The 12,130-nt window shown below is 29.8% G+C and overlaps 1 protein-coding gene across 1 annotated transcript; it reads right to left on the bottom strand.

Annotated features, from left to right (window-relative positions):
- Window positions 1–1,226: 1,226 nt before the first annotated feature.
- On the bottom strand, window positions 1,227–5,797 carry LOC134268789 (uncharacterized). Its single transcript, XM_062751038.1, has 7 exons — window positions 5,782–5,797; window positions 5,337–5,397; window positions 5,126–5,208; window positions 4,563–4,838; window positions 3,106–3,208; window positions 2,795–2,909; window positions 1,227–1,853 (listed from the first exon to the last, which is right to left on the bottom strand). Exons 1-7 carry the CDS (start codon window positions 5,795–5,797, stop codon window positions 1,500–1,502), a joined length of 1,008 nt encoding a protein of 335 aa, XP_062607022.1. The 3' UTR covers window positions 1,227–1,499.
- Window positions 5,798–12,130: the final 6,333 nt, after the last annotated feature.

Raw genomic sequence — 12,130 nt, 5'->3', positions numbered from 1 at the left:
CATATCATGTAAAACATATACTGTTAAGAAAATCGGAATAAAAACATTGGAAAACTATTTAATTCAATTATCTACATCATTTCTTAATGTCTTGCAACTTAAAATTCAAAATATAAATTTATTTCAGCATCATTTTGTCAAATAATGCTTTTTCAATAAAATGGAATAAAGATTGATTTGTACATTATTTCATTGTTTCATTGTGACATTAAGATACCACTGACATAAAAAATTCAGAAATAACTCAGCATCCCCTGCCGACCGGTCACACCCGCCGTGTGCTCCTTGCCATGATCGGGTCCAATAATGGAAAAATTAATTGTCTATTCAATGTGTAAATAATGGACAAGTAATAAGTATGAAAAACGTCAGTCAGCATTTGACTCAATGATAAAATGCATTTGGTGACAAGGTCATTATATCGACCATGGAACTTACAAAATGATGACTGTAAACGATACTGCTGATATTCTTGTTTCATCAACGTGTCCGTTTTTGTCAACAATTTTCACACTTTAGAAATTGTAAGAACGAAGAACACGCTCTTGCGTGTAGAATAAACTGACAGATATGCAGGTGAAGGGGGTATAATTCTGCATTAATGAAGTTGACAATTAGGGTCATACATATAATGTTTATGTTACCCAACCAACCCTTTGTACAATAGTTTGCTTTGAGATGGTTAATCGGTTAATCAAGACAGGAATCTGAAAACTGAGTTGATATTAGAGTGCTTTTCAGAATGAATGTTGAAGTTTTCATTGTTTGTTTTAATTTTGTGATAGTTAACAAATTTATTACATATAGAATGATAGTATTTAAACTGTGATGTTGTATACGAAATGTAAATGCTGTTTTCTTTGCTATATTAACTACCGTACGGCAGTAGATAAATGAAAATAAATCTCAAAGTAGAATTAAGAACATTGCAATAAAATTAATAATTTATCTCGGTAGTTAAGGTTTTTCTATGTGTTGGATAACAGGGGGATTCATAAATTCTTATCCATGATTATGTTCATAAATTATCAACTTTACAATGACTTTCTCATCCATGTGAAATAAACATCCTTGAAAACCAGCTGCAATTTTTCGTGAAGACATCTCTGTATATTAAATGATTTTGCACTGATTTCGCAATTTTTGTATTTAAACTTTAATCAGGAATAATAAACATGGAGGATCTTTTAATTGGTTTGCTAGTTTTATTTTTGTAATTTGATTAGAATATAAAAAGGTTTACTCATGCTCCAAGTTCAATCAAGTTCAATCAAAGCATGATATATGATATTAGAAGGAGATCAAACACGGATCTCTAAAACATCATGGGTGTTATCAGGTGCTAATCAAACAGCATCTCTAAAATCATCAAAATTCGAATCAGGTGGCAATCAAACCGCAAACCAAGGCATATTCTATATGTATGTTCTGTTAAAACGTGTCAAAAACATGACTCAAAAAAAAAAAAAAAAAAAACAATTTCAACATTTGTATTTTTTTCAATTGGTGTTGATGTCTGACTGTAACATTAGATATTCTTTTTCGAGTGCGTAATACTTGAAACTTTCCTGACTTCCCCTTGGTGAACCTTTCGTATCACTGTTTGATTTTGAAGAAGAACTTCCGGTTTGTATCACTACGGATTTCAAAGAAGGACTTCCATTTCGGAGGACACTTAATGCTTTACTCCCTTCATAACCAGCGGGCGGAAATTCATCAGAAAATAAGAGGCTTCGGTGAATGTTAAAATTTACGGAATCTTCCGTCTCGTTCAAATGATGGTAAATTGTTCCTTGAGAACTAGATGATGTGTCCTCTTTATACGATGGGACTTGAATCGCCTTTGCTAACATCTGTAACAGGAAATAACATTTTTGGTTGCTAAAATCTTTGTACTTTTTAAAAAAATATCTTTTTTTTTTTTTTACATTATTATCTGATTATTGGCCACATGCAATCATAAATGTACGAGGGTTATCCAAAAAGTTCGTGGACAATGACGTTTTTGTTAAAATCAACGGTTCTATATATCTTTTGTAAATTAAAATATTTCTTAAGAAAACCATGTCAGTTAGATTTCATTTTTATTGATGGAACTTTGTATTTTGGTAAGATCGGGGTCTTCACGGGTCGCAGATAGTGCGCATGGACCAAGGTTAAATGCCAGAAACTTTGAAATAAAGTGTTAAGATTAAAATGATTATTTTGAAATAAAATAAATCAAAGCTTGATAAAAGTTAAATGTAACACAAATAAAGAGGCGATATTCCTTTTTTTATATCCTTAGGAAGCAATACTATATAGACAGTGAAAATAAAAACAGAAAAACTTTGCAGTGTGACTTAATAAAGAAAATGTAGTGTGTGACCATGTAATGTATTAAACATTAAAAATACAAATGTTTGACGTTATAATGAAATTAGCTTAACGTCAGACTGGTCTGTGCGCACTATCCGCGACCTTTAAAGACCCCAATGTTTACAAAATATAAAGTTCTATCAATAAAAATTAAATCTTTCCGACCTGTTTTTTTTTTATAAAATATATTTTGATATAAACTAGATATATATATAGAACCGTTAATTTCAAGAAATTTTCGGATAATCCTCGTATGTTACTTTAATATCATTTTTCAAAATGTTTGAGTATGATAGATCTACTGTAAATCGACACTTTCATGAACAGTAAATAATGATTTTTTTTAGAATAGCAAAACGAATTTAATAAAAAGAGCAAATCGGTTTGTAAAGTAAAGGTAACAAAATCTCTACATCATGTGCCAATTAGTAAATACCTTTAAATGATCTTCTATGTCACTGTATTGTTGTGCTTCATCAGCTGTTGCATATATTTCGTCCTGATTATTACGATGAAAAGCTACAGAAGGATTTTGTGTCTCAAAAACTTTGCTATAAAAAACAAAAAAGACAACTTACAATTTTGTGACTTCTTGAATAAAACATATCGTATGCTTCAGAAACCAGTACACACTTCAGTTGCATTAAAAGCATCATATCTTCTATTCAGACTTATCGTCATAGATCTAAAATCAACTACTTACTTAATTGCATAAAAGACGTTTAGTTTTACAATGAAAAAAAATACCTCTTACGACGCCTGATCCATAGGATAACTTTGGTAATAATTAGTCCCAAGCATAATCCTCCAAGACCACATCCAACGGGCAGGAAAACTGCTCCATATTTATCTAAAAATTATGAGATTAATTTGATATGTATATATCATTATATCTTTTTAATTTTAATGTCGCTTCTTATTCTTTTGAGGAAAAAACGCATGTAAATCAGAAAAGCCAGGAATAAAATATTTTTATCTCAAGCCATTGCATAAACATCAGTGAGTCTACACTAAAAAAAGCATTTTAAAAGAGGCTTTTAAAAAACAGCTAGTCTTTATAAAAGTTGAAAGCTTCGACGCTACCCTGGGTGTGATAAACTGTTATTGATGAAGAAGTGAGTTCACGAATAGAAATCAATAATAATAAAATTTCTGTAATTTAAAATCTGTGATCAGGAATAAACATGGAACCTGGAAACTTCAGCGATTGTATTTAGTGCCTAGGTAGCATATCAATTTGACCGATCACATCCTCCCCGTACAAGCCTAAAGAATTATCAGTAAGAAAGAATGTTTCGTAGTCGAATTCAGTTTTAGAACAAATTTCTTAAATAAATTAGTATGACGCAAATCAGCCTTAAAAAAACTCAATTATCGCTTAGTTATATTTGCTAAGAATGCCATTATAACGACCATAGGAATTTACGAAAAGCTGACATGAAATGAGGTTCATGTTATCCTCGTAATATCAATTTATTTTTCAGTGGCAATCCTCACGACAGCTCAGTACACTGAGCGTGCTCGGTTCGTGATAGCAAGATCTTGAGGTCCAACCGCGGCCATGACTGACTTCACTCGGTAAAAATTGATAGCAACTGTTCATTCGCCAAGCGCTCGGTACTTTCGGGTCTTTTGAATGAGAACTGAAAATCTGAGAATCCACAAAACGGCAGCCCTTGGCATAACAAGGATTCCTCACCGCTCAATGATCCTGAGTGCCGAGTACTGGTCACAAAGTGAAGTTTTTTATTGTACCAAGTATTTCGAAGTGAATATCTTATTCTGATGATATCGAAATATTACTACATATGTAAGTAATCAAAGTCGACAATGCAAAAACTTAAATCATCTCGTCATCATACAACTGAAATTTTATTTGATCCTAATCATCTCCATACAGTAACAAGCCAATATGAATCAGGTGTAGCAGTTTTGTGATGTCTTTTAGGTTAACTAGGATATATCAAGAGTCTTGATATAAACCTTTAAATAATACATGTAAATTATGAAATGTTTAAGTTCACGTCATTCAGCTTACTTAAACGCCATACTGTATTATAAAGTTAGAATATATCGAAATAAAAAGTTCATACTTAGGTATTTCATTATATTTGTCAAATCATACCGCAAACTTTTCTCGATTGATTTTTGTCTACAGTGTTAAAATTTATTTAAATAATTATTTTAGTATCTGAAAAACTTACCCAAACATGATTCGTTTGTAGAAAATAGGACAGTATTTCCTGTCGTCGTTGTATTTTTTAAGATAGTATTTAATTCATCAAAAGTTGCATCGGAGGTAATATTTATCCAGCATGTAAATTCAACAAGATCCACGTTGCATTCATTGATATCGCATTGAAAGTCTTTCAGGGTTGTAGATATCTCTTTCATCCTAAAACTTATGTTATAACCAACACAACGTGAACCTCTACTTCCAAAAGAATACTCCCCATAGCATATGTATGAGCAAGGCTGAACTGAAAAAGACAACCGAAAACACATTTTAGCAATTCAAGTCTGAGAAAGTCGTTGCATTATGTTTGAAAATGAAAAATTTATTCATTTGCTGAATGAGAACATATAACAATAAATCGAAGTGTTGTATAAATATCAATACATATGATGTTGAAAGAAACTTGAAAAAGATATTAGGCTAAGTACATGTAAGTAGTTTCGTTTCTTCGTCTTGTAGTTCATGTTGTTATCTGATATACCTTTTAGGTTACTGTAATCTTAGAAGTGTATTGGAGAATTTTTTTCTTACTTTTCTCTTCAAGGAGCCTTGTTGGACATTCCTTATTTCTTAGAGAGGCATGGATTTCAAGAGCATCCTCAAAACACATGATTCTACAAAACCATTAATTAAAGCATCAATTAAAAGTACTTTTGGTAGAATTAATCTTAAGGATATACATGTATATTGAACAATTTAATGTAAATTGAAGTAAGAATTATAACATATTTGAACAAGATACCTATTGTAGGTGGAAACTGCTTCAGCAAATGTTTTATGAATGAGTATAATTGCGATGAATCCTAAAAAAGTAGAGACATTCAGATGTTATCACCAACTACTACTACTACTACTACTACTACTACTACTTCAACTGCTATTACGAATACTAATACTATTACTGCTTCTTTTGCTTCTGCCATTCCTATGACTACTACTACTATTACTACTATTACTACTACTACTACTATTACAGAATGCTTGATATGCGATAAGTCTGACGTCACAATTGCTGTAATCAGTCTTGCAGGACTAATATGGATCAATATCACATCTCCAGTAAATTAAACCTTAAAAACGATGCCCTCTGACTGATACTGGTGTCTTGGTCTGATGCAGGTTGTAATAGAGGAAACTTATCTTTTATTCTCTTTAAAATATGCTTATGAATGAAATAATTGACTTACCAATACAATATTCCATTTTCTCTGATAACAAATAATAAAATGAAGATTTGATTTTCATTAATTATTTATATATAGGAAGCTTACTTCCTCTCTAAAATGTCACCAAATACTAACAGTTTAATTCATAAATATAGCAGTTCTATCATACAGTGTATGATTCACTGTTCAAGTGGTGATCTGGAATGTGATAAATGACATCTAATTCACGGAAATTTTTATAGTTGATGCCTTGTAAAGTGTTTTTGGATCTATGTACTTTGATACTTGTATATACAAAAAGGGATACCCTGTTTTTTTTCTTTGAAACATGCATTTAAATAATTGTGTCGTGCATACCATTTCTAAACTATTAAGTGACTAACTATAAAATATAAAAGAAATTAAAAGAATAGTCACTAGTTAGCTTTGTTTAAATACACAATCTGATGCCAAAAATATTTCTTGAAATTATTCTTTTAAGGTTTAAGTAGTTACTGTGTCATATGTTAAACAATGCAATTAAAAAGATATATTACTCTGTTATTCCTAAGAACATTAAAATGTAAACATTTTGAAAGTAATATTAGTTAGCATAAAAAAGGAATTTTACATCTTATATACAGTAATAAATAAAATCTGTTCTTAAATTTGAATAAATTTGAATTAAATTAGAGTAATAAATACATGTACATGTTTGGGAAGTTTGAATAAAAATGAATATAAATATTTTCAATAGGTCTCAATAAATAAATGAGGTTTCATGAAAATCGTTAAAACCGCTTCATCCGAAACAGGCACATATTATCTTAAACAATAAAAGTATGTCATTACATAGATACGTCGTCACAGCCACTGGTGGAACAGATGAAGACATAAAAGCTTGAATTAATAAAGCCAGACACATCTTCACCACCCTCAAGCCTGTGTGGAGTTCAACAGTTCCACACACATAAAACTTGTTACAACACCAATGTTAAGTGTCATATGTTAGAACACCACCTCCAATTAAAACCTTCGCATATATTAAACATGTGTTATTCACTAAACAAATAGCCCGCAGAAAGTGGCGATGGATTGGACATACCCTCCGAACACCACCCGGAGACATTACACGCCACTCACTAGAGTGGAACCCACAAGGCAAACGGCGAGTTGGGCGTATCATGTGAAGAGACAGGCAATGTGGACATACCTGGGAACAACTGAAAAGAGCTGCCCAAATGTAAACATTTTGAACCAAAAGATGATTACATAGATAATATATAAAAATTAATTATAAGATTGATTTAATAGTTTATTACAACAATCCTTACATGGAAAACATAGACCAAAAATCTTGTTGACAAAAGCAGTTCCTGAATGTTTTGATACCTTTGAAAAAAATACTTTTATCAGTTATATCTAATTAAGTGAATAAATCCTAAGTCATGATATATCTTTTAAAAATTTTAACTGAATATAATCCATAGTAATTTTTATATTAATATGCATATTTATAAAGGAAAATCACAAAGATTTTTTAAAAAGGGAGTTTACATATTTGCCCGTGTACACTTTGTTGTGGAAAAAAAATGTTCGGGTTTGTTCTTCATGAGTTATACATCTAAGCGATAAATTTAATTTTTCGAAGGTGATTTCACGCAATGTAAACAAAGGATTATTTTTTGTGTGACCTAACAAAAATTATTTTTTTAACTTTTAAATTTTGAAAAGTTTAAAAAGAAAAAGACTTTGGGGATATAATTTGACAAAAGTTGAAATAATTTATAGACAATTATTTTTTTAAAGAAGAAAAACGAATATATTATTTTAGCGATTAGAATCGGACCAAGCGGCTTTAAATTCATTATCTGCATATAATATTAAGACCACATTTTATAAAATGGACAAGGAAGCCAAGCAAAAAAAAACAAAACAAAACACACACACAAAAAAAAACCACACACAAAAAAAAAACCACACACACAAAACAAACAAATCAAAACAAAGAAACTTAATAAAAAACAAGAACAAAAGGGAACTCACAAAATAAAGCCAAAAAACATTTCGACAGAAGAATCATTCTAAGAAAGAAAAATGCGCCAAGACGTAGCAGTTAATACAATGTTATTCAGTCTTTGTTTCAGATGAATAGAAATTTTTTGAATTCTAATGCCTATAATAACCAGAAAAGCGAACCGTCTCCAATTGGTACGATGAGTGGCTATTTTTTAGATTCAACAAACGACGTGTTATACAAATGATAAAATATATATGATCAAGCTAAATTTGCAATTAATATAAGGAACTATTTTAAAAACTTCCCTTTTGTGTGTGATCCTATTATCCTGAAATTGGAAAATAAACCGATATATTTTATTAAAATTGCATTTTATAGCAACTGGCTTTTCCATTTTCCGTGTATGTTATATATTCAGTAAATCACTTAAGCAATGCTTTAATCCTTTCAATCAATTTTAAATCGATCTCTTCAACCGTTCATACTAATACATTTTAAAACATATTAAACAACTGAAAAGTCCAAAAATTTATTTTTTATATTTACATTTATATATATATATATATAAAGCACTAAAAATGACCAACGACACGAAAATATATATTGTCAAATTTTCGCATTTTTTTTTAAAAAGTCATAAGAACAAAGGAAAAAGCGAAAAAAAACAACTAGCACTACTAATAAAAGATATATTTAAATATTTGATGATTTTTATATTAAAAAGATCTGAAATGCGTCCGGTTAACGAAGTGTTTATTTGAACGAATTAATTATGCTAATTAATTACGAAAATTTTTGTTTCATTCTCTCAAAATGGCGTAACTATACTTGATAAAGAATAACCAAAGAAAAATAATATAGAAGGGGCATTTTAACATATAAATTATGATCTATTATAAATTTTAATTTGAAATGTTTTAAACTTATGAATATAATAATTAATTAACAAAGACTACATAGTTATGTGGGTTGTTCGAGAGTTGGTGACGCAAATTAACTGTCCCAGGGAATCATGTAAAAAATTTTGAATTTAACCAGGATGGCTGCAGCATGTCGCGGGTATACTGGCGAGAAAATTGCCACAAGGGACAAACGATTTTTAAAGATTTTTCCTTTGTAACATTTCGCAAAATGTGTAAAGGAATATTTAAGATTTTCCCTTTTTATAAACTTCCAAGCCAAAACGAAAATTTTTTGGCAAAAGGACTTTTTTATCAACCTCTTTAAACCCAAACTTAATCGGAAATGATACTGTATATTTTATATTTTGAAATTTCATTTGTATAATGTGTGAAAGTTAGTGCAAGATTTGTACATTAACAAGTACGCCAACTTAACGCTACCTACATCTATTATGACGTCACAATGAACTTTATGCTTTTGACATCTTTTTGTATAACTGCCTGAAGAGCCCATGGCGAAAGCGCTTGTTTTGTGATATTTTTGATTTTTTTTAAATATATATATATATATATGCTTTTTTTTATCATGAAAACATTGCAATTTTTTTATGATATAAAGAAAATCTAAGGTAAACAAATGTGTTTTATCTCTCCATTTACAAGGAAGTTTCTATTTTATTTAATTATCCTTTTAAATACCGCTTCGTCTACCAACAAAGAATATCATATCTTATACCATACAATGCATACAATGGCACAGAAAAGTACACTATACTTACTTTTGAATTATCGCCATGTGATGAGGAAAACAAGGTAGCAATAGTAACTTTTCTCTTTTCTATTCACATTAATACATGTAATATTCCAATTTGATGTCATTTCTGTAAACATTTGCAAGTATTTAAACACCTACCCGTTAGCTTTTTCAAAACTCGAGGTACGGATTACCCTTATTTTACATTAACTTGATTCTTTTATCCTTAATTTTGATTACATAGAATCACAGTCACTTAAAATCCTGGATATCAATTATGGTTGTATAACAGTGTTATATATTTTCATCTTATGCATTTGTACAAAATAATGCATTATAATTTAATATTGTAATACTATGAATTTTGTATATATCTAAGCAGTTAACTATTCCTTTTTTCAAGAGTAAAATGTCAAGCAGTTAACTCTTTATTTATTATACCAAAGCTTTTAATGATGAAGTTTTTCAGTGAGGAATATTGAATTGTACTTTGTAGTGTTTTTTTTTTCAATTATTCCTGTAAATGTTAGCATTGCTCCAAAGAATATCTTCATAGAGAAACATCTTCAAAATCACTTTCGGTTGCCTGAAGATTTATTACAATAAAAAAGAATGGAGAAATAAATTTTACTTGAAATAAAGCAACATTAAACGATTTGTTTACCACAGTATTCTTCTTGACACGACTAGGTACTAAATACAAAAACTTAAAAAAAAAAGTCAGTGATAATAACCTGATCATGACAATTTGTATGAAAAGCGTTAGTCCAATATTACACATTATTATATGTTCTTATTGACATAAAGTGCATGTCAGGAGAGGAATGTTTTGTGCACTTAAAAAAAGAAAAGTATCTGAACACAGATTCAATTAAACCCTTATTATGTCATAAGTCATTTTCAGTGCTTTATATGAAATTAATTACTTGAGTTGACCTTTTACCCATTTTAAAGATCCGACACTTCAGGTCAAACAATGTTGTTGGTTTGTAGTGCTCTCTCTTTCCCTTTCTCTCATATATATAAACTTATTTCTAAATAACCGTATCTCTCATCAACTCTCAATGACCATGTAGTGAAGGCCAGCACCTTAAGAATTCTAACAGCATCGAAAGCGAGTTTTTAACGAGCGGATTAGCGAGCTGCTTCTGTATTTCTAGGATGACAAATACCGTAGGTCGAGATTTCAAACTTGGATCGTTCTATAATGCACGTGTATATATAATTTATTTTTAGTATGTTTTACTTAAAATATTTTCATTTATTTCTAAGATATGAAATTATTTTTAGAATATGCCTGTTAAAATTAAAAAAAATCGTTATATCTTAATGGCATATCATATAGCTTACATTGACGTCCAACTGTATAGACGATTTAAAATATCTCAGAATGACCTTTGCATGCCTATGTATTTCATTATATTTATCAAAAATATTTTGTAAACTTGCTTTTAGGTGAATTGATTTACATATTAAAGGAAGTATCTAAATAACATAACCAAACCTGCTTTGTTTGTAGAAAATACACAAGTATTTCCCGTCATCGTTCTATTAATATTCAATTCATCTAAAATTGCATCGAAGGTATTATTTATCAAGCATGTAAATTCAACTATATCAACGTTGCATTCATTGATATTGCATACAAAATCTTTCAGGGTTGTAGATATCTCTTTCATCCTAAAACTTACGCTATAACCTACACAACGTGTGCCTCTATTTCCAACAAAAGGATACTTCCCATAGCATAAATATGAGCAGGGTTGAACTGAAAAAGACAACCGAAAAAACATTTTAGCAAATCAAGTCTGACAAAGTCGTTTCATTATGTTTGAAAATGAAAAAAAAAAATATCCTTTGGCTCAATTAGAACATATTATAATAATAATGTGAGTGTTGTATAAATATTAATATTTACTCAGCAAAAAAAAAAAACAAAAAAAAAAAAAAACGCATATTGTTTAACTCATCAAAGAAATTTTGAAAAAAGTATATGGAACAACTACCTTTTTTATCATTAGTTTCCTGTGACCTATTTAAAGAAAATCATAAGCTCTTAAATAATTGTTGAATTATTTCCTTTAATTAATCATGTTTATGAAAATAGTTTTTTGCATGATTTCTTGTAAATTGGGGGTCTATTTTCAATGAAATTTTGGATTTAGAGAAACAATAAACACCCCTTTTAAACTCATAGTTTTGCTTTGATTACAATGTTGATGTTGCAATGCCACGCCTAAAAAAGATGAACGCAACAATCGTTTCTTCGATTTGTAGTCTATGTTGTTATCTGAGATACCATTAATTTAAGGTAATTGTAATTTAAGAAGTGTATTCGAGAACATTATTCTTACTTTTCTCTCCGAGGAGCCTTGTTGGACATTCCTTATTTCGTAAAGCAGCATGAATTTCAAGAGCATGCTCAAAGCACAAGGTACTACAATAACATTGAGTAAATCATCAATTAAAAAAGTTTTGTAGAATTAATTCATATGGTACATGTTGAACAAATCCATAAGTATTCAGTACTTGTGCTCAATCCCTTTGTAATTATATTACAATAAAATATGTTCAAATCAAACAATTCCATGTAAATAGAAGTTAGATTTATAACTTATTTGTACAAGATACCTATTGTGAGTGGAAATTGTTTCAGCACATGTTTTCAGAATCAGTGTAAGGCCGATAAATCCTACAAAAAGTAGAGATGATCAA

The sequence above is a fragment of the Saccostrea cucullata genome, unplaced genomic scaffold (assembly GCF_032062105.1).
Source record: "Saccostrea cucullata isolate Sc308-1 unplaced genomic scaffold, CSIRO_AGI_Scuc_v1 ctg883, whole genome shotgun sequence".
NCBI lineage: Eukaryota > Metazoa > Mollusca > Bivalvia > Ostreida > Ostreidae > Saccostrea > Saccostrea cuccullata.
Note: the sequence above shows the minus strand (reverse complement) of the source record. Positions and strands in the feature narration are given on the sequence as shown.

What these genes read in the sequence shown, in the direction of transcription:
- LOC134268789 (XM_062751038.1), bottom strand. An exon ending in AAGGCTCCTTGAAGAGAAAA is followed by an intron (nt 4,839 to 5,125) that starts GTAAGAAAAAAA and finishes TGTCTTTTTCAG; the next exon opens with TTCAGCCTTGCTCATACATA. An exon ending in TGGATCAGGCGTCGTAAGAG is followed by an intron (nt 2,910 to 3,105) that starts GTATTTTTTTTC and finishes TGTTTTTTATAG; the next exon opens with CAAAGTTTTTGAGACACAAA.